The sequence below is a fragment of the Macaca fascicularis genome, chromosome 13 (genome assembly GCF_037993035.2).
Source record: "Macaca fascicularis isolate 582-1 chromosome 13, T2T-MFA8v1.1".
Taxonomy (NCBI): domain Eukaryota; kingdom Metazoa; phylum Chordata; class Mammalia; order Primates; family Cercopithecidae; genus Macaca; species Macaca fascicularis.
The window spans coordinates 35,330,571-35,353,663 of record NC_088387.1 but is presented as its reverse complement, the minus strand read 5'-3'; the positions used below and the strand labels follow the sequence as shown (position 1 = coordinate 35,353,663).

The following is a 23,093-nucleotide window of genomic DNA, read 5'->3' as shown; positions in this document are numbered from 1 at the left end:
GAAGGGCTGGGGCAACGGCTTCCAGGTCTTGAGGCCGCCACCAGGCCTCACCTGCTTCCCACTGTCCAGCAACCCCCATCCCAGCAGCTCCCAACTTGCTCGGGGATGAGGAACCAGAACTTGGACACTGAATCCTGGACACACTCTTATGCATGTGCAGCCTTCCAGAACTATTCAGTTCCTACAATCAACCACAGCTCTATTGAAATGCACTGGAAATGCTCTGTCTGATCATGAAACCACCAGGTGTCATGGCAGGAAAGGGCTTCTGAGAGCAGCACAGAGCAGTGCCAGGGGAAGAATGGAGGAGAGGACAGCCACTCTCCCCGACCAAGTGCCAGTCTCCCAGAATTAGAGGCTTTTGGAATTACAGAATTTGCAGACTCAAAACTACAGTGTGAAAAGACAGAAATCCCTACAGTTGCCTGGAGCCACTGGCACCACAGGGTCATTTCCCATGAACTAGTGTGTCCACCAGGCCAGCGTCTCGTGCCCGGAGCTGGAAACAGCTGAACGCAGCCCCTTCATTTCCAACTTGGACCAGGAGGCCCCACAGAGACACAGGGTTAGAGCCAGAGCTGGGCTAGGACACTTGTCTCCACCTGCAGCCCTGCTCAGACTCGTCTGTCAGTTCAGTTTGGCCTTACGGCCTCCAAAATCACCAGCTTTTTTTTTTTTTTTTTTTTTTTTTTTGATGGAGTTTCGCTCTTGTTGCCCAGGCTGGAGTGCAATGGTGCCATATCAGCTCACCGCAACCTCCGCCTCCAGGGTTCAAGCGATTGTCCTGCCTCAACCTCTCGAGTAGCTGAGATTATAGGCGTGCGCCACCTCGTCTTGCTAATTTTATATTTTTAGTAGAGACAGGGTTTCTCCATGTTGGTCAGGCTGGTCTCAAACTCCCAACCTCAGGTGATCCACCCGCCTCGGCCTCCCAAAGGGCTGGGATTACAGGCGTGAGCCACCGTGCCTGGCCTAATCTACAACTCTTCTATAAAAGACTTAAAAAGCTGAGCACTGAGAGCCTTAAAAATAAAGCAATGCAGGGAAAACAGGACACGTCACATAATGCAGTTTCCTGTCTTGCTCACTGCCGATGTGGGAGGGGCATGTCACGCCTTCGCGGCACCAGGGCTGGAGCAAAAGCTGTATTAGGCACCTTGCATGCCTGCCTTCCTCCCCTGACAGTAGCCAGCAGGCTGCAGGCCAGGCATCGCCCCTGTTGCCTTCTGAGCCTAAGGCAGCTTCTCCATGGGGAGCCAGGCAGCATGAAAGGGGCGCTGGATTAGTCCAGCACCCTCACTAGTCCCTAATGTATCTAGTTAAGGTTAGGCAACTGGAGAAGCAGGTCACAGCAACCACCAGGTGGCCATGGCTCCAACAAGCCATCACTCACACACTGGGAAGGCAGCAGCAGGAGTCCCTGTCCAGAACTGGGAGACCTCCACTCTCCCGGGGGGTCTCCTGGCTGCTCCAGGCTATCACCACCACCACCATCACCATCACCACCATCATCACCATCACCACCATCATCACCATCATCACCATCATCATCATCCTTCCCAGGATTATTATGGCCCTTTCACAGCCATTTTCACAACAGCACAGTGATGCCAGGAAGCAGGATCTCATCTCCGTTTTAAGAGGAGGAACTGAAGCTCACAGCGGTTAGGTGATTCATGCAGTTGTACAGCTAGTAAGTGGCAAAGCAGGACCAGGGCTCCCTTGGCTGCCCTAGGACCAGAAACCCCTGGAACTTCAGGACTTCATCATTTCAGAGGACCTTAGTCCTCTGAAGTTCCTGTGTCCTTACCTGGAGCACAAAGAAGTATGACCCTGTTGTGGCCTTTTTTTTTTTTTTTTTGAGACGGGGTCTTGCTGTGTCACCCAGCTTAAGTGCAATGGCACGATCATGGCTCATTGCAACCTTGACTTCCCAGGCTCAAGCAATTCTCCTGCCTCAGCCTCTCGAGTAGTTGAGACTACAGTTGCACACCACCGCGCCTGGTCTTTTTTTTTTTTTTTTTAATTGTAGAGATTCATTCTTGCTATGTTGCCCAGGTTGGTCTCGAACTCCTGGGCTCAAGAAATCCTCCCACTTCTGCCTCCCAAGTTCTGGGATTACAGGCATGAGCTACCGCGCCCAGTGACCCTGTGGTGGTTTTAAGATATCTCCACACATTCTTTGATGCTCCTCCCTTCAAGAGGTAGAGATTAATTCTCCTCCCCTTGAATGTGGACTGGGCTTAATGACATGCTTCCGACAAATAGAATAAGGCAGAAGTGATGAGTGTGACTTCAAAACCTAGGACAGGAAAGGTACCCTGGCTTCCTGCCTGCCCTCTCTCTCTTGAATGGTTCACTCTAGGCCAGGCCACCTGCCATGTTGTAAGGACTCTTAAGCAGCCTCGGAGAGGCCCATGAGGTAAGGAGCCTCCAGTCAACAGTCATAAGAGTGCCATCTTGAAAGTGGACCCTCCAGTTTTGTCAAGCCCTCTGATGGCTCAGCCCGGGCTGACATCTTGACTGCAGCCTCTTGAGAGACCCTGAGCCAGAACCACCCAGGTAAGTTGCTCCCAGTTTCTAGCCCACAGAAACTGTAAGCTACTGTGTTTGCTGTTATAAAGGGTTACCTCCTGACCCCTCCCTGTGACCATGCAGCCGAAAGGGAGCCCCAAGGTCAGGTGCCCACTCCTGGTTAGAAGCTCTTCCCAAGTGAGAGTCCAGCACGCTGCAGAGAGGCTGGCTGCTTACTCACCTTTCCAGGTCCTGCAGGTGGAGCAGCAGGTACACACTGTGGGAATGGGGTGGGGGCACCATCAGTGACATCCCCCACTGGACAGGAACCAGCCCCGGGCAAACAGGGAGGCCTCGGAGAGGTATGGGGACCCCAGTGTGTACAATACAGGGATCCCAGGAATGTGGGTCTCTGTAGAGACACCAAAGTGGGGAAAGAGTCATCTCAGATTCAGTTTCCACTCAGGTGCAGAAGATACCCTCACCTGGCACACAAGTCAGTCCTTGCACCCTGCAGCCCTAGGCAAGGCAGGCGACAGTCAAAGTTCCCTCTGGGAAATAACTCCAAGCACCCCTGCCCAGAGCCTCCTCTCTTCGCTTTCCAGTTCAGAATGTCCTCCAGGAAACCTCCTCAGACTTACCTCTGAACCCCAAAGTGCTTCATATCTGGGCATTTGCAAAGGCCTAACTGGCTGCTGCCTGGTACACGCCTTTGGTCTTGGTGCGCATCTGGGCCTTGGCATAGAGTAGGTGCTCACTAAATACATGCTCACAGAGTGACTCCAAGTCCATGGAAGGGCAGGGTCATTCTTTCAACATTTCTTGTACACTTCCTGGTGTCCAGTGCTAGGCATTCAGCATATGGTATCTGACTACACACCTCCCAGCTCATTCTGCAGGGAGGGCCCCGTCAATCCCTGCCTGCCCTGACCCTTTAAGCAAAGAGGAAAATTCCAGGCAAGAGAGAGGGTCAGGCCAAGTACACCGCCCAGCCCCATTCTGGGTGCTGAAAGCAGCAGGAAAGAACTCTCCTTCCCCTTCTCCAACGCCTAGACCCTGTGTCCTCAGAGCACATGCGGAGGTCTCTGTGTGCCAGGCATGTGGTGGGTATGTTGGGTAGGCATTTACAGAGGGAAGCACAGAACCCTTGTCTGCCTGCCAGGAGCTTGCAGCGCTGAGTGACCGTGCAGGGACAGTCTTTGTGCCCCTTCCTCTCTTCCTTGTTTGTGTGCATCTTCCTTCCTTTACTCAAGATGCAAGAGGTCACGTGGATATCCCTTCTCGGCTCACAGCGAATGGTCCATACTGGTTCATGGGACCCCCCTCACTTTTTTTTTTTTTTTTTTTTTTTTTTTTGAGACAGTCTCGCTCTGTCGCCCAGGCTGGCGTGCAGTGGCCGGATCTCAGCTCACTGCAAGCTCCGCCTCCCAGGTTTATGCCATTCTCCTGCCTCAGCCTCCCGAGTAGCTGGGACTACAGGCGCTGCCACCTCGCTCGGCTAGTTTTTTGTATTTTTTAGTAGAGATGGGGTTTCACCGTGCTAGCCAGGATGGTCTCGATCTCCTGACCTTGTGATCCGCCCGTCTCGGCCTCCCAAAGTGCTGGGATTACAGGCTTGAGCCACCGCGCCCGGCCTTTTTTTTTTTTTTTAAATGAGACAGAGTTTCACTCTTGTTGACCAGGCTAGAGTGCAATGGCGTGATCTCAGCTCACCGCAACCTCTGCCTCCCAGGTTCAAGTGATTCTCCTGCCTCAGCCTCCTGAGTAGCTGGGATTACAGGTGCCCGCCTCCACGCCTGGCTAATTTTGTATTTTTAGTAGAGATGTGGTTTCTCTATGTTGGTCAGGCTGGTCTCAAACTCTCAACCTCAGGTGATCCGCCTGCCTTGGCTTCCCAAAGTGCTGGGATTACAGGTGTGAGCCATTGCGCCTGGCAACCCTTTTTATGTGCCTTTACATGACTTTTATTCCCACACCGAACTCACATTCTCCTTCCTCCTCAAGGAGTGTCATTTCTAATATTTTAATATGCAACTTTTTGTTTGAACATGTTCTTCATATAAACTCTGTATTGTTACTTTGCATGATAGGCGTAGCTTTTTATTTTACATAAATTGTTAGATAAAATCTCAATCTGTTCTGCACTTTTCTTCAGCTGGCATCATGCTTTCAAGTTCCATTGTGTGCACATTTAATCTGTTGCTTCCAGAGGCTGCAGAGAATTCCACGAAGCACAGCTCCCACCTCTCTCCAGGTTGTCTTCAACTCCTGCCACCTGTCCAGGGTTTGCAAATTCTCTAGTTTCCTCTCCTCACAACCCTAAGACATAGGCTGAATAGGGATTATTGGGCATTTTGTTTTACAAAGAAGAAAGCCTAAGGGAATCAGGTCTGTCCTCTGTGCCAAGGTCAAATCCTATGGTAGCTTCTGCCTGGGTTGTTCTGAGAGAAGTTCTGAGGCTGAATTGAAGCTCAGCAGGAACAAGCGTGCCTTGCTGTGCTGCTTTTGCTGTGTCTGCACAGGCCCGGCATCACCCAGCCAGGATGAAGTCTAGTGTCTTCCCCTCTTCTGGGGCCCTTTCTGCTACCTGATGTGGCCTGGCATCTGAGGCCCACACTGGGGGCTGAGTTGGGAAGGCTACACCAGCCCAGTATAAATGGGCTTCCTCTGCCAGACTTCCTCCAAGGCATGTTGACCTTACTTGAGGGTATGATAGCCCAAGAGCCTCTGATCCAGGCAATTCTGCCCCATATCCAGGCCCCAGGCCATCTTTCACCTGTCTTCCTTTTTTTTTTTGAGACGGAGTTTTGCTCTTGTTGCCCAGACTGGAGTGCAATGGCGCAATCTCAGCTCACTGCAACCTCTGCATCCTGGGTTCAAGCAATTCTCCTGCCTCAGCTACTCCATGAATAGCTGGGATTACAGGCATGTGCCACCACGCCTGGCTAATTTTGTATTTTTAGTGGAGACGGGGTTTCTACATGTTGGTAAGGCTGGTCTTGAACTCCCGACCTCTAGTGATCCACCCGCCTCAGCCTCCCAAAGTGCTGGGATTACAGGCGTGAACCACTGCGCCTGGCTCCTGTCTTCCTTTTTGAGATGGCTTTTATTTTAGGCTCCAGAACAGCTGGAAAGAGCACCACACTGTTCCTGGCCTCCCTGCTGGGTTGCACCTTTCCTTTTTGCCCCCTGTGGTCATAGGTGCTGAGGCCAAGTGGGCCAGCAGTGAGGAGGGCTGCGGCGTGATGCAGCACAGCTGGTCCTCTCAGCCCAGGACAGCCGGAACACTCCCCACTGCCTCCCTGGGGAATGGCAGGGGACGTCATCCCCTCTGGTCATGGAGAGTGGCAGAGCCAGTGCCAAAGCAGTCATCTCAAACGTTTTTCTACCTGGTGCTGGGCTGGGAAGGTGCTCCAAGCCCAGAAGACACTCCCATCTCCCTGCAGACCCTGACAGCTTCTTGCATTCCCAGTTCTGTGGCTGCCCGGAATAATTCACCAGGGGAGGTCTAGGCAGGAGGCCTGGATTCTGGGCCTGGGGGCCTCAGCCCACTGCACAACCTCTCTGAGCCTGCTTCCTCCACTGGGCTCACCTCTAAAATGGCAATACAGACTCTTAGAGGCAAAGGGATGCCAGGGCCACCTAGGCCCGCTTCCTAGCCAAATCAGGAATCCCTCCCTTGAACCTGACCATCCAGCTTTGGCTTGTGTACTTCCAATGTCAGGGATCTCACTACCTCCCAAGATGGCCCATTTTGCTCCTGGACACTCAGCATGACAATGTGCCTTCTCAGGCGAAACAAATTACAAAAAAGAACAGTGATAACAGCTACTATGCACTGGTGCCAGGCATGACCATAAACACTTTTACATGGTTTGTTTCACTTGAAGCCTCACAGTACCCCTACAAAGGGGTGTCATTTCTTGTATAGATAAGAAATCTGGGGTGCAGAGAGGGTAAACAGCTTGCCTGGGTCATGCAGCAAGCAAGTGGCTACCCCCTTGGAACTGTACCCCACTGGTTCTTGCTCTCTGCCCTCTGGGTTTCACTGAATTGAGGTCCCTTTTCCATCTAAGGGGCAGCTTTCATCTGAGGCTTGGTAGACGATGAGCTGATGCAGTGTGGAGATGAGACCTAACTCTGTTTTGTATCCCTATTTCTGGGGCAGTGTCCAGCAGATCAGAAGCTGTAGATGCTTGACAAAGCCTGGATGGTTGATGAGTGAGTGACCAAGGGCACTGGCCCCGGAGTCAGGAGGCCACACTCTACTGTAGCCCAGAGTGGGTGACCCTGCACAGTCCCCTTCCCTGGACCTCTGTCTCTTCACCGGTAAAATCATTGGATTTAACTGAAAGATCCCTGAGGTCATTTCCTGCCTGGCCTTTTGGGATTCCATTCCTGCGGCAGGGCGGGGGGGTCCCTCAGCGGGGAACCCCTCCCTGAGGTGGCCATCACCCCCACAGCCAAGACTCCACCTCCCCAACCCTGTCCTGCTTCCAGCAGTGACAGGGTTAAAACATGTCCCAACAGAAAAGCCACAGTCTTAAGACCTGCGAAGGACCAAGGGGACACTGCTGAGAGGGAGGAAATGGACAGAGCCCCGAGCTGCACTTGGCTCTGAGCATGAGTTGCCATTCCCAGGCAGCCACAGGCCTCATGCCTTCCGGTCGATGGCTATGACCCCCGAGCATCAGATGGGGTCTGTCAGGACATGGGGCTTATGGCCAAGGTGTCCCCTGCAGGCTGCACCTTATAGCACATGGTCAGTCACAGGTGGCCAGGCATCTCTATTTGTAGATTTAAGGGCCAGGCAGCCACCAGACATACGTTGTGGACATAGATTCCCACCCCTCTCACCACAGGGAGGCAGAAGAGGTGATCCAGAACCGTCCCGCATGCTCCCACCATCAGTCCTGAGCAGCTGCTGTGCTCAGCCCCTGAGAGCCGAGGCCCCTGGTATCCTCCCAAGGAGCAGCCTGGGAAACTGTGTGTCCCTAGCCTGTGCCCCTACCCTCCGTGAGCCTGAAACCCACGCTGGTGGATCCGATGCCAGGGGGTTCCCAAACGTGGCTGCATCTCAATGAAATCACACTTCTGGGTCTCACCCCAGACCTAGTGAAGCCTCTGTGGGTGGGCCCAGGACTTTGCATGTTTAACGTGGTCCCCAGGTCAGTCCCAATACCGGCAATCCCACGATGGGCGTGTGACACCAGAGTCAGACACTGGAGGCAGAGGTGTGGTTACTGTAAGGTCCCGGTCACCACAGGAACGAGAACTCAGAGCTAGCATGGCCCTTGGTATGCAGAGGCTGGGGATGGTGTGAGGTACATGAGAGGTCAGAGATGAGAAGGAGACAGCAGAATGAGAGAGAGGACAGGCAATATTCAGGCAGGGAAGAGGGCCCGTGAGAGCAGTAAGCCCGGGTGAGAAGACAACATTCAGGTGTCAACAGGTACGCCTCCCCGGAGTCTGAGAAGACAACACAGAAGGCTCCTGGGGCCCGGGTCCAGTTGTGCCTGCTGCCTCCAGGCTTTGCCTAGACACTATCCCCCAACTATCCCCAGTTCCCCAGACAATCATATGGAGAAAGGGGGACCCTCTGGTGCAGGTGACCTAGCCCTGTCCCTGACCAGAGTCACCAGGCCGGTTTCCTGGCCTGGCCTGAGGGGTGCTCCGCCCCTTGGCTGACCTGGCATGATCTGATGGACACCTCTGTTGGTGGCAGGTCCACGGGGCCAGGGCCAGGCTGCATGCCACACTGTGGACTGGGCCTCTCTTAAGGAAAGCGAGGCCCAAGGAGTGGGAAAGAGGGGAAGTAAAGTAACACCTACCTGAGCTGCTAGCGCTCTCAGAAGCACTCCTGGACATCTTAGGCTGGCCGTGTTTGCCGCTGGCCCGCCCAGGCCCTGGTGGTGGGGGGCCCGAGGGAGCAGGGGCGCCGTCTCCCCTGATGGTGGTGAGGTCCTGCATGCTGAAGCTCCGCAGTCTCTCTGATAAGGCACCCTGTCCCTGGATACAACACAGGAAGGGCACACGTCAGAGGTCCTGCTCCACAGGTCAGACTCGACAAAGGCCAAGAGGGAGCTCTGATGGTCAGCAAGGCGGAAATCAAGACCTGGATCAACTCTGAGGCGCAGGTGCCCAGACACAGCTGCTGGAAACACAGAGAGGGTCAAATCCCGGAATTTTCCAGGGCCTCCTCTGGGGCTCAGCAATTGCTCCTTTGGCTCCAGGCTCCCTCCCTACCCTCAGACACTCCCACGATGATACGATGATGATCCTGATCAGGAGCCTCAGACAGACCCAGGGCCAAGCGTGTGACTACTGCCTGCAGCTCCTACTCCCTCCAGGCCACCTGCTGCTTCTCTTGCTTTGCATAAATAAAAATCCACATGTATCTACGTTTTTCTCAGTACATGAGAATCTGGTCAGGCAATCAAAACCTAATATTCAATGTGCTTAGTTCTTACTATTTTCAAAGGACACAGAATACAGACAATATTTTTCTAAATGTTTGACAACGGAAATTTCTTTTATTTGTATAGCATATCACTGTCTGCAAGGCACATTTACTTCTGCTGGTGCATTTCAGCCTCATAAAATACCCAAAAGGTAATGAATCAGGAAGGAAAAAAATGATTTAAAAAACCCCTGCTGACTGTAACCATTTCATGTTCTGAGGGAGACAGAGAATTAGTCTCGGAGGGGAATTGTTCTTTTGTTTAGAAAGCAAGATCAATGCATTTTACTTAGGAAAGAGCAGCTCCTCACTGTCTGGATGAGAGAATGTGTCAGAGTGAAAATGATCACAGTGAAGGGATGGTGGCATTGCTTTAAGTGTGCCTCAGGGGCTGCAGAGAGGCTACAGAAACCTGAAAGTGGGAGGAGTCTGGGGAAATTTGGAGCAAGAAGTGACAGGCAAGTAACTACCAGGCAAATGAATGAACTCAGACATCTTCAGAAAGAAGAAAGCCTGGAGGGTATGCAGGCTTCCCTCGGGTGCATGGCACGACAGTGGCATGGGAGAGGTATTCTATGCCACTTGGATAATGAAGGAAAGAGTGCTCCCAGAGATCCGGGGGACTTGGGGACAATACTGCACAACAGACATAACAGAACCAACAGATCAGCACAAAATCAATTCAAGCCGCTGACAAGAGGGCTGTTGGTAGGAATGATGAAACAAGCAAGGGCCAAAACAGTTGAGTAAGAGGTTTTCAGGGGTGAGAGAAGGGTTTGGAAGATTTTTTTCATTTTACTTAATGTAAAAAATAATGAAAATGAACCAACAAAGCACAGCAATTCGCTGAAGTGAAAGATCCAGATGGGATCAAGGAGCAAACGCAAAATGAGTTCATTAAAGGGGAGAGGGAAACAAAAGGGGCTTGCACGCAGGTTTAAAAGAAATGCCAGAAGAGACCAGGCCTGATGGCTCATGCCTGTAATCCCAGTACTTTGGGAGGCTGAGGCAGGAGGATTGCTTGAGTCCAGGAGTTCGAGACCAGCCTGGGCAACGTAGTGAGACCATGTATCTACAAAAAATTTAAAAAACTAGCTGGGCATGGTGGTATATGTCTGTAGTTCCAGCTACTCGGGACACTGAGGTGGGAGGACTGCCTGAGCCCAAGAGGTAGAGCCTACAGTGTGCTGGGATCATACCACTGCACTCTAGTCTGGGCAACAGAGTGAGGCCCTGTCTCAAAGAAATAAAAAGAAAGAAAGAAGTGTCAGACTAAAACCAAGATGCACTAAAATATGAACCAGATCTGTTCCCAACCTACCAAAGATATAAAAACCACGTCGCCAGGAAACCAACAACAATAGCACAAAGAAAACTATTTAAATAATCAAATAAATACAATTAGAATTGTAAATCCAGGCCAAGAAGTATTTGGAGGCTATTACATGAAAAAAGACAGACATCACCCTGGTTGCCTCAGACACTGCTCTAGAGTGATGGTGGGCAAGGGTCCAAGGCCTCACGTCCTTGGCAGGAACAGCTGGGTGGTCTTTGCCAATGTAGGCTGGACCAGCCAGACACCCATTATATAACCCCTTCAAATATAACAGCCAATGATCCATGATTATTTTACTCAGAAACATTCTAGGCGGCATCTAGAATTTAGAAGAAATTTGATGACTAAGGAACCAAACTTGACTCTGAAATGAGTGAGAAAATATTCTGCCAATTATAAGTCAGTAACTCAGGTTAGTGTTCAAGCCAACTATTCATTGACTCACTCATTCATCCTCTCATTTCTTCATTTACTTTACTTGTTCAACAATTACCAAGAACTTTCTATGGGCAAGAACATGGTGCTAGGTGTTAACATGAAACACCAAAAGTACAGTTTGATTTCTGAGAAAGTGTAAAATGACAAATATACAGATACAACACAGAAGTGCCCTAACAGAAGCTACAGAAAGTGAAGATTGAGAACAGTAGTTCCTGAGTCAGGCCTGGATTCAAATTCCAGCCCTATCATTCAACAGCTGAGTGATCTTAACCTCTCACCGCCTCAAGACCTTCATTTGCGGAAGAGCATCCAAATGGCCAGCTGCTGGTGCGGATTCAATGAGATTACATCCTTAAGATACCCATCACATAGCCCATTGCATATTTAGTCTTCAATAATGTCAACTATGATGATAATGATGTTGATGCTGCAGCTACTGCCTAAGACACAAAGGTTGCTATTGAAAGCTAGTGAAAGCTGCCTAAGACACAAAGGTTGCTATTGAAAGCTAGTGAAAGCTGCCTAAGACACAAAGGTTGCTATTGAAAGCAGAGGTGGAAAAGGTCACTTCCTGAGCTTCGTTTATTTGGGACCCCAAGCCCAAATAAACGGCCAGGGACGAATTCCCTCAATAGTTTGCCAGTTCTCGCTCATTGTTGCTCGGCAACATATGTGAGAGAAAGCAACAACAGGCATCGTACACCTTCATTTTAGCAAAGTGCTCCATTCCACTCCCAGAAGCCAGCCAGTCTAGCTCCAATATCACACTGGCAGTGGCAGAGGTTAGGAAAGAGAGGGAGATAATAATAGCTCAGTATCAACCTAGGCCTGTGTCAGAGGAAATTATAGTGGCATAGATACAAGACTCTTGAAAACAAATTAGTCCTTGCCCATCTAAACACTCTGAGATGGTTAAAATCAATATGACTGACCGGGTGCAGTGGCTCACGCCTGTAATCCCAGCACTTTGGGAGGCCAAGGTGGATGGATCACTTTAGGTCAGGAGTTTAAGACCAGCCTGACCAACATGGTGAAACCCTGTCTCTACTAAAAATACAAAATTAGCCAGGTGTGGTGGTGCACGCCTGTAATCCCAGCTACTCGGGAGGCTGAGGCAGGAGAATCTCTTGAACCCGGGAGGCGGAGGTCGCAGTGAGCCAAGATCGCGCCATTGCACTCCAGCCTGGGCAACAAGAGCAAAATCTTCATGTCAAAAAAAAAAAAAAAAATCAATATGCCTCTCTCATTTATAAACCTTTCAGCCCTTCTCAGTCTCTACACAAAATCTCATTCCTATTCACTTTCCACAAACCCCATTCCATACTGTCAGTTCAGCTGTGCTCTGTAGAATCTTTGTTATTCTAGACCATTGTCTTCTGGGAAGAACCACAAGTTGTTCATTGGTATTCTACAAAATTGGGTTCCCTATTTTGGGGAAATAAATTTGGATTCTCTAAATTTGGAAAGCGTTAATACCATATTCCACATAATTCCATGAGCCACATTATCATACTAAAAGCTCTGAGAAGGCCCATCTGGTGGCGCATGCCTGCAGTCCCAGCACTTTGGAGGATAAGGCGGGAGAATCGCTGGAGCCCAGGAGTTCAAGACCAGCCTGGGCAACATAGGTAGACTCCGTCTCTATTTTTAAAATTTAAAAAGACATCACAAAGTCACCAGAATAATAATGATAGCACCCACCTACACCTAGACTTCTTGAAAATGATTTTTATCAATTTCAAGACATATTTTTTGTCTCTGAAATTGGGGTCGATCTTACAATTGCTGCTACCCTGACATCACTGTCAATGCCTACACATAGATATACTTGGTTGTTATTCTCTCTGGCATAACTGGACAACTGAAGCCCCTGAGTGTTTAACAAACCATTTAAGAACTGCTTGAGAAAGGAATATGAATCTCAGTTGTCTAACACATATCTCACTGACACTTTCTGGTATGATCAAGAAAGTGGCAGCATCAAAACTGGCATGAATGAAAATCCCAGAAACAAAAGTTCGACATCACCCAACACACTGGAAGGAACAGAGAATGATATGGCATGGTCATAAGTGGATACTGACACACTGAATTGAAAAGTGATTCAGGAGACTCCGAAAGTGAAAAAGTGAGGTTAGAGAGATCTTAACCACTTATTGTGCTAATGTGTTCCTTTTTCTTTCTTTCTTTCTTTCCTTCCTTTCTTTCTTTCTTTTCTTTCTTTCTTTCTTTCTTTCTTTCTTTCTTTCTTTCTTTCTTTCTTTCTTTCTTTCTTTCTTTTTCTTTCTTTCTTTCTTTCTTTCTTTCTTTCTTTCTTTCTTTCTTTCTTTCTTTCTTTCTTTTCTTTCTTTCTTTTCTTTCTTTCTTTCTTTCTTTCTTTCTTTCTTTCTTTCTTTCTTTCTTTCTTTCTTTTTTTTTTTTTTTTTTAGATGGAGTTTCACTCTTGTCAGCCAGGCTGGAGTGCAATGGCACCATTTCGGCTCACTGCAACTTCTGCCTCCCAGGTTCAAACGATTCTCCTGTCTCAGCCTCCCAAGTAGCTGGGATTACAGGCACCCATCACCATGCCCAGCTAATTTTTGTAATTTTAGTAGAGACGGGGTTTCACCATGTTGGCCAGGCTGGTCTCGAACTCCTGACCTCAGGTGATCCACTCACCTCGGCCTCCCAAAGTGCTGGAATTACAGGCATGAGCCACCATGCCCAGCTATGTTCCTTTTAGTGTATTTATAAAAGTGACAAAAAAAGATGTCTAAAAGTCTTTTTAATAAGATGAAATAGACATTCTGGCTGGGCACAGTGGCTCATGCCTGTAATCGCAGCACTTTGGAAGGCTGAGGCGAGTGGATCACCTGAGGTCGGGAGTTTGAGACCAACCTGACCAACACGGAGAAACTCCATCTCTACTAAAAATACAAAATTAGCCAGGCATGGTGGTGCATGCCTGTAATCCCAGCTACTCAGGAGGCTGAGGCAGGAGAATCGCTTGAACCCGGGAAGCGGAGGTTGTGGTGAGCCAAGATCATGCCATTGCACTCCAGCCTGGGCAACAAGAGCAAAACTCCATCTCAAAAATAGTAATAATAAAAAATAAATAAACAAATAAACATTCTAAGTGAAAAAACATTGTGTCCTAATTTAATTGGCAATATTCTCCTTCTTAGTGGAACATAAGATAATGATGTGTCTCAGAAACCACAGCATTTTAGATTCAATGAAACACGATTGCACTTCTCAGAGCAGCTTTCTCTACTCATCCCAGTTCCCTGTAATATGCTGTCACTGCAGCTTTTGAGCTGTACTTCTCTCTTGTATGCCACACAATGATATTTAAGTATTGCTGTTGTCTGTTTTATTCACTATTGCAGCCTTGGCACCTGCCACTCTACTTGATACACATTAGGGGTTAAGGAGTTGCATGAATGAACGTATGATCATTTATGGAGCTGCCTACCGCCTGGGTGAAGCGTGACAGTGGAAGATCCCCACCTCAGCCTGATGCGTCAGCCAGGGTCCCAGACCTGAAAGAGCCTCCTGCTGAACAAGCCTTGAGATGTGTCTGTGAGGAGTGTATAAGCAGTGTCAGAGGGCTGTGGGTGCACAGGGCAGAGGGCACACATTGGAGAAGCAAGGCGTACCAGAGGAGACTGCACTTGAACTTGGGTGGGTGGAGGACTTGGGTAGGTGAAGATGGAGACCAGGTAGAAAAAGAAGGAGTATGTGTTAGTATTTATCACCACTGACAGTGGCCACTTCAATCCACCCCCAAGTGAGGTCTTTGCAGTTTTGTGTGCTAAGGAGATGGGGGTCCACTTATACCTTGTTCATGGCCAGGGATGTTTCTGAATAGCGGAAATGCCTGCAGAAAGACTACGTGGTTTCTTTGTAAACAGCCATGCCAGTGGAAGGCAGGGGTAAGAGTAAGACTTACTCTTCACTGGACACTCTCTTTTGTCCTTTTAGAATTCTGCACCAAGAACATGCATTACCTTTAAAAAATCAGTACAATTTAATTTTCATTAACACCCACAGCACTCACTCAAGGTCACCCTGAGGACCTCATTTTGTGAATATACAGTGTGCACGATGCAGACCAATGTCATCTAGACCAAAAAAGAAAAAAAAAAAAAAGGACATAGGAGTAATGAAAACAGCAATAACAGCAATACAGAACTAAGAAGGAGTTTACAGTATCTCCAGAAACTGAATGAGTTTTGAGCCCTTAATGAGGTCCTCTTTTCCAGAGGGACACACCAAGTCACAAGGGAAGGCTCCAGCAAAGCACAAAGTTTAGCCCATCTCACTTGACGCAATATCTAATGCCTGCTACTGAGGACAACAATAAAGACAAAGGGTTTTAGTGAGTCAGGAAATTGATAACAAAGCCACCAGCACAACCGCATTTCCCACCGGTAATTCAGAAGGAGTTAGTACTTCCTTCCAAACCCCATGGGGTGCCCGCCTCACTGATGGAGTGAGCCTCCACAGCCATACATGCACCACATCCAAGCCAAGCAGGCTCCCAATGACATGCTGCATGAGGACCAGGCCCTTGTTTGTGACATGAAACGGGATTAACAAACCAAACAGAGGATAACTTCTACTGCAATAGCATCCATCATCAAATTCAATCCATTCTCCAGGCATTAAACAAAGAAAAAAAAAAAAACCCAAGTAAGTTAATCACATGTTAGATGCTACCAAATTCACACCATAAGAGTCTCTGGAAAGACGATGAAGCGGGGCCCAGCTCCGTGTGCCCCACATGGATTAACACACACGCACACGCAGGTGCTGAGGCAGCGGGGACACCTGCCTCTGATCCAGACCACGTGCTGGTGAGCAGAGCCGGCGGCCTGGCCTCGCTGCCCGACTGGATCAGTTTGGAGTTAGTCACACCTCTCAACAGGGTTACCTGCCCTTCTCTCAGGTCCAAAGAGAAGATAAAATGAAAGAGTCGAGCCACCTGATAAAGGGGAAAAGGAGAAAAAAGCCATGGGCACCAAGACAACAAAACGGGGTTGAAGGGAGCCATGTCCTCACCTCTTTCCTCCCATCACTCCCTCGCTCGCTCACCCGTTTATTCACTCACTCGCAACAGACGCTACTGGAGTGTTCACAAAGCTCTGTGTGAAGCACTGCAGAGGAACAAAGATAAGGATGGTACGGTCCCTGCTCCCATGGAGCTCACAGTCTAGCTGGGGCATCAAGACACAAAAGTGTATACAAGGGCACAAGTGACAAAGATGACCAAACGTGGAAGAGTCCAGGGCAGGGACAGCACCTTCACCGTGGCTGAGCATGCGCAGAGGCCTCATCCTGTCATACAAGGGGTGAAACCCGAGAGAGGAGTGAGGTGAGGGCTGCATCCTCTGAAGCAGGTGGGGGAAGGTGCATGCTGGCGGGGAAGTGCTTTGGGCCAGGGTGTGAGAGTGGATGAAAACCCAAGGTACATCTGGGAAACGGTGGGTGAATTCACCGGGGGAGAAGAGGTTTTGGTGCTAGTGAGTAAAAGGAGACCAGCCTGGGAGAACTGGGCTTCAGCTGCCTACACTTGGTTTTTGACAATAAACTGAGCACTCCACTGAAGGTTTCTGAGAGGTGAGCAGCGTGAAGGAGGCAGGATGTTAGAATGATGAGAACATCCTAGATATGCCATGTGGCACACACCAAGAACTTGCCCCCAGTACCTGTTCTCCCCTTTTCTCTCACTTTGCAGCAGGCACGTGGTTGTCTGGAATACAGACTGTATTTTCTAGTCTCCTCTCTGGGAAGTGCCCTTAAGGAGAGACAGCATGCAAGAACAAGCATTAAATGGTGAAGGAGGTGGGCTTGGTGCTTCTGGTTCGGAGCAGGCTGGATGGGAGGTGAGGAGCGGGAGCCCGGGAGGTGAGACAGGCCTGTGCTGACCAATGACTGTGCTCCGGTGAGTCGGGTCTCTATAGCCAGACCAAGCCCGGCCATCTAAGCCAGGCCCTTGCCCGGTGATGGGGAGTCAGGGCCACCAGGAGAGACCCTCTACACACAGCTGCTGCCCCTGGCCTTGCCCGTGGAAGTCTCAGCTGGAAGCTTTGCTTCGTCCATGCTTCCTCCTTCAGAGGCAAAGGCCCTGCTGGAAAGGGATAATGAGAAGGGAGGAAGGACTAAGCGTGGGAAGGGGGAACCCACAGGACAAATCTGCCCAGCTGCCGGTGCAAAGTGAGCTCTAATTATACTGGTGTGCAAACATGCCCATGCTATGGCACGTGATCGAACTTTACAGAAACTGTGACTTATGGTGACACGTACTTGTGATCCTCATTCTTTCAGCCTGCATTAAGTGTTCCCCAGCCTTGCCGCAAGGCCAACAGAGAGCTGATCAATCATCAGAAGAGCAGTACCTGGGGTGTGAGAGACTCTAAAATCCTCAGTGAGGGACAATCACCTCTCAGGTACTCAGCCACCAGGACCTGGTAGTGTAATCCAAGCACAAAATGGCCAGGAAGTGTCAGTTTAGGGTGTGTGTGTTGGGGTGGGGGGTACTTGGAGTGATGCAAGGGCACTGGAGGAACTAGAGACCCTGGTGCTGATCACGGCTCAACAACGAACAGCTGCATGACCTTGGGCAAGTCACTCAACCTCCTACTTGGTTTCCTCCCTGAAGTGAGTGTTCCAGCTGCTCCAGCAGCCCACATTTGACCTTCCTCCTCTCTTGGCGGGTGACAGGTGCTCATGTGTCATAAGCTGCCCCTCAGGGGCCCACACACCTCAGGGTGGAAGAGGAGGAAGAAGCACCCCTATGAAAAGTTAGGCCCATAACAGTGGGGAACCCTGAGTTCAGGAGAGTGTGACTTGCGCAGGAAGACAGAGCACATGCGAGGTGGACCAGGATAAGGCAGGAAAGTCAGCCTCCTGTGCAGAAGAGCCTGCCTTGTAAATAACGTCCCAACGCCAGGGCCCGACGTCTTTTTTTTATTCTGTTCAACAGTGAAGAAAGAGAAGATCATAATCAGCCTGAGATCAAATTGAGCAAATAACATATGAGCCCATATGACATATAAGCAAATAACAGGCAACCTTTATTAAACATTTATTATGAGCTCTGCATCCTGTGAAGTCTTTACACTGCCTCATAACTCCTGTGGCAGGTACTATGATCATCCCTGTTTGCAGGTGAAGAAGCGAGGTTCACAGAGGTGCAGCAGTAAGTAGGGAGCTGAGACTTTTAAACCTGGCCTGCTTATCTCCAAAGCCCAACTTTGGATATCATCAATGCTAAGTACTGCTCTGTTGGTCATGGCAGCTAAAAATATGTACAACAGTCTTTCATTCCTTTAACATTTAACGAGCACCTATGGAGATGCAGGTAAGACACAAATATAAATTACGACAGTGGTGCAGAGGACCCAGGAGTGAGAGGCCAGTTCTACCTGGGATCAGAGGAGGCTTCATGGAGGAGATGGCATTAACCTGGAAGGGTGGGGAGGATTTCAAAGAGGTAGAAACAGAGGCAGATGAAGCACCAACATGAGCAGAAGCAAGAAAGAGAAAATTCTGGAAGTAGCACTCAGAGTTGCTATTTCCAGAACAGTACAGAAGGCAGTGCTGTGAATGCAGTATCACAAAAGCCAGAGAAGTAAGGAGAGACAAGACTGGAAGGCTAGGATCAGGGTCAGACTGCACAGGCCTTAAACAGTAGGGAGAGGAGCAGTCGACCATTTGGGTAGCTACTGCAACAGTCCAAGCTAGAAGGAAGGGTGTGGAGGAAGGCCCAAAAGCAGAGAAGGGATGTCCAATGGTTAGGACTTGAAGAGTAAGTGGGGGGAAAGTGGGGCACCAAAGGTGACAGAGATTTGGAGCTTGGGTGCCTGACAGGATGGTGATTTCATTATCATCAGAATGGTGGGACACGTGGAAGGGCAGATTTGGAGTTATAGAACTGTCGACTAAAGTACGAAAGAAACAAGGGAGATGTTCAGCAGAGAACCAGGAACACTTGGATTGAGCCCTGGGCAGAGAAGCCCATCTGGGAACCAGGTGCATCAGGTGACAGTTGAAGGTGAGGGACAGGATGAGATGGTGCTGGGAGAGAGAGGAGAGAAAGGTGGGGCCCAGAGAAATTCATCTAACACTGAGGAGTGAAGAAAGGAGGGAGGAGGCAAACACGAGAGGGGAATCAGAGAGAAGAACGAGGAAGTGCCATGTCACCACAGCCAAGAGACAGCCCTTCCTGCTCACGCATGATCCTCAGTTTCCTCAGACCTCTAGGTTCCACCGGGCCCTGTGAGGTCAGGCAGGCAGGCTTCCCTCTTTCCTCTTGGACCCTTGAGGCATCAGGCTGCACAGTCTCCACAGGTAGCCACAAAACAGAGCAGGTAAGTAATGTCAGACCACCAACTCCATGTGAATTCCTGGCCCTTCCTCCTCAGCTGAGTGTGATGTGGGTGTTTCATTCATTTGAATCCACTTCACTATTCATGGAGCAGTGTGAGGTGAGGTAACATTCCAGGTAGAAACACTAGGAGAACAGGAATCCAGCACACTGATAAAAAGTCTTGCTTGGTTCTGCTTTGACACTTTTTGAAAGTGAAACTTGGGTATGAGTTGACTAATTTTTGGGAGACTGGATGGGTAGGGAATACTTCCAAACTTTTTCAGCAGTTTGTCCGTAACAGTTTAGATAATCTTGGTGTTTAAAAATGGTTGCCGTGGTGAATTCTAAATATTAATTTCATGTCACATAGTACTTGGCTAAAAAACGAAGAAAGAAGGCTAACTTGATGTGAGCTAGCACAGTGGCCAGGAAATGCTTCTCTGAGGGATGAAGAGACAAACACGGGCTTTCTGGAATCCTTACCCTCTTTGATCCAACATATGGTAGAGACTAAAGCCAGAGAGGTGAAACATATGGATCTGGGTAGGGGACAGCAGTCATCTCTTCTCCGTCCTTGGAAATATCTCCTAAGTATGAGCTGAGACAGGGAAGTTTTATAAAAAGAAAATCAATGCCTGCCCTCTGACTAATTGTAAACAGGTAATTTTTTTTGCTAGAAAGCAAACAAAGGCAAGGCAACTGACTCCAGTCAGGTGAGAAACCCCAAATCACTGGGCTTATGAACTTCCTCAAATGAGCTTTTGATTCCAAAACTAAAGTTTCATGGTGATTTAAAGGCAGTGTTTTATTCAAGCTAGACATTTAGATAGAGCACTGATGGATAAAAGATAAGGATATGTGGGAGAGGGTTTTTTTTTTTCTTTTCTATTGTGCTGAACTGTTTTGTGGAGCTTCTTTTTCTTTTTAAGGAGAAAGTGAGTGGGAATTTTCTTTTTTTAAGTGGAAAAACAAAGTAATTTAACTCTCAGTGGATTGTTCCTGGCTGTTCAGATGCTAAGGGCTATAACCAAGGCTTGGCTATCCCCTGTTGGCCGCTGACTATAATTGCGGGCCAAGTACCTGAGTTTTAGAGGGCAAGTCAGGAAAGCAGAGGTCATGGTGTGAAAGCAGGGCCAGATCAGTGAAAAGGAAGAAGAAATAAGAGCTACAGCATGGGTGCTGCTATAGGCTGTTTCCAGTTCTCTATTTTCCTGGTGAACCTTATATACAGAGGCCTCAAGGAGCTGAGTAGGTAAGGAGGGGTGGGTGTCCTGTTGAAGCCAGAGCAACTATGGGCAAAGGGGTGAAAAAGAGGCAAAGGAGAACCCTGGAGGGTTAACAGAGGGCTTGGGGCAGTGCTGTCCAAAATAACTTTCTTCAGTGATGGAAATGTGCTATCAGTCATACTGGCGAATGAGGACTTGAAATGGGGCTAGTACAGCCAGGTACGGTGGCTCATGCCTGTTATCCCAGCACTTTGGGAGGCTGAGGCCGACAGATCACCTGAGGTCAGGGGCTCAAGACAAGCCTGGTCAAAATGGAGAAACCCCGTCTCTACTAAAAAATACAAAAATTAGCCAGGCATGGGGGCAGGCACCTGTAATCCCAGCCACTCTGGAGGCTGAGGCAGGGAGAACTGCTTGAACCTGGGAGGCAGAGGGTGCAGTGAGCTGAGATCATGCCACTCCACTCCAGCCTGGGCAACAGAGTGAGATGCCGTCTCAAAAAAAACAAAAACAAAAACAAAAAAAAAACGGGGGTGGGTGGGGGGCTAGTATGACTGAGGAATTCAATTTTAGGTATACTGTTGGGAAAAGGGCTTGTGGGGTGCCTGTATAAACTGGCCATAAAAATATGGACAATAAGTTGTGGAAAGCCACAAGAGGCCTCTGAGGAGGAAAGCCTCCTAATTGCCATTATGTTCCCATGCTCAGAGCGAGACCTGCTCTCTTATCTGTAAACACTGTGTTCAAGGAAAAAGACATTCCTTTGAAACACTGGAATGTGGACAGATGTGCAGACTCCTAGTTAAGCCCGCTCCCACTAGCTACTCTCTGATAAGTTAAAGATATGCTGTTTGAGCACAAAGGAGATTCATTTAAACCGCTATTGCTATAGATTATGCCTATGATGTACTGTCTCCTTTTCACTGTTTCGCCCTGAATATCTGCTTCTTAGATCTAAGTGATTGTACTCAATAAATAGTGTGGAGATCAGAACTCTGGGCCTTTTGCAGCCTCCATTTTGCAACTGGCCCCCTGGCTCCCACCTTTATGAACTCTTAACCTGTCTCTTCTCATTCCTTTGTCGCCACCAGACTTCAGGAACCCTACGGGTGGTGTTGAGGTTGGTCCCCAACATATACTCAATGTTTTTTTTTTAGACAGAGTCTGACTCTGTCGCCCAGGCTGGAGTGCGGTGGCGCGATCTCGGCTCACTGCAAGCTCCGCCTCCCTGGTTCACGCCATTCTCCTGCCTCAGCCTCCTGAGTAGCTGGGACTATAGGCACCCGCCACCATGCCCCGCTAATTTTTTGTATTTTTAGTAGAGACGGGGTTTCACCATGTTAGCCAGGATGGTCTCGATCTCCTGACCTCGTGATCCACCTGCTTTGGCCTCCCAAAGTGCTGGGATTACAGGCATGAGTCGTTGTGCCCAGCCGCTATACTCAATTTAATTAATTTAAATTTAAACAGCTACATGTGACAAGCGGCTCCCATATTAGACAGGGCAGGTTTGGAGGAATCAAAAAGGTACATACTTCAAATCAATCAACAAGGTTTAATGAATAGCTATGAGTGCAAAGCACTAAACAACAAAGCATTGTTCGGTTTTTGTTTATTTTCTAAGCAAGAAGCGAAGGAAAAGAAGCCAGAGCCCCTCATCTCAAGAAGCTTACAATACCAGATTTGGGGATGGTGGAGGATGGAACCGTATACACACAAACACAACTCTGAAAACAAACTGCAAGAGAAGAATCCCTAATTTGCAGAATGCTGGTTTTACTTAGAGCAGCTTTCTTCAATAGGTGGACTATAGTAATAGTATTGGTACTACTGGAAATGTTCTGGAGACGAGATTTCCAGGGGGAACTAAAACATTATTTTTCGAGTTACAAGACAAGCAAAAAACCAATGTTGTTTTACCATGTCTGAGAATTCAGCAGGCAGAAAAAACCTAGTATGTGGTTCAAACTGCAAGGGAAGTAAGGTAGCCTGGAGACCCCATGGTTTTAAAACTTTTGTTCAGTGGTTTGTCTCACTATGGTTTCTTTTTCTTTTACTTTACTATTTTTTTTTTTTTTTTTTTTTGAGACAGAATTTCACTCTTGTTGCCCAGACTGGAGTGCAGAGGCGTGATCTTGGCTCACCACAACCTCTGCCTCCTGGGTTCAAGCGATTCTCCTGCTTCAGCCTCCCGAGTAGCTGGGATTACAGGTGCCCGCCACCATGCCCGGCTAATTTTGTATTTTTAGTAGAGATGGGGTTTCATCATGTTGCCCAGGCTAGTCTTGAACTCCTGGCTTCAAGTAATCTGCCTGCCTTCACCTCTCAAAGTGCTGGGATTATAGGAATGAGCCACTGTGCCTGGCCAGGACTTCTATTTATATAATAATGTGGTTTACAAATTTTTTTCACACTTCATGGTGATACAAAAAACACTCCTGCAAACATTAATTTTTTATTAGAGAAAGGACACAGGGCTCAACATTATTTTTGAAAGGATTAACTAAAAGTGTAGTCAAAAGATTTTTCATTCTTCAGTTTAAGCTCCATAGTTTACTCCTAGGAAGTCACTGAAGTATGGAAAAAAGAAGACGGAAGGAGGAATTACTCTTTCATCCCATCATTCTATCCCAGCCTCCATTTAATCTGTCAGAACTAATCTGTTTCCTAGCCTGTAATTCCAGCCCAGTGTGCGGAGTCTCTTCCAGGAATGATCCTAAGGAAGGGTCTTCTCAACATGCAACACTCTCTCTTGCATCTCTT

At 48.6% G+C, this 23,093-nt stretch overlaps 1 protein-coding gene across 10 annotated transcripts in view; it reads right to left on the bottom strand.

Moving 5' to 3' along the window:
* REEP1 (receptor accessory protein 1) overlaps positions 1-23,093 on the bottom strand; it is a 124,068-nt gene that overhangs the window by 10,891 nt on the left and 90,084 nt on the right. For 2 of the 10 annotated variants that reach the window (XM_065526856.1, XM_065526858.1), the window contains exons 6-8: positions 15,568-15,717; positions 8,346-8,523; positions 2,756-2,791 (exon numbers count right to left, since the gene is read on the bottom strand). In XM_065526856.1, coding sequence (XP_065382928.1) covers positions 2,756-2,791; positions 8,346-8,523; positions 15,568-15,717 — 364 coding nt within the window. Of the gene's footprint in view, positions 1-2,755; positions 2,792-4,591; positions 4,846-8,345; positions 8,524-15,567; positions 15,718-23,093 lie in introns of those variants that run through there. The other 8 variants (XM_065526857.1, XM_045368939.3, XM_065526859.2 and 5 more) reach the window with 8 other exon arrangements.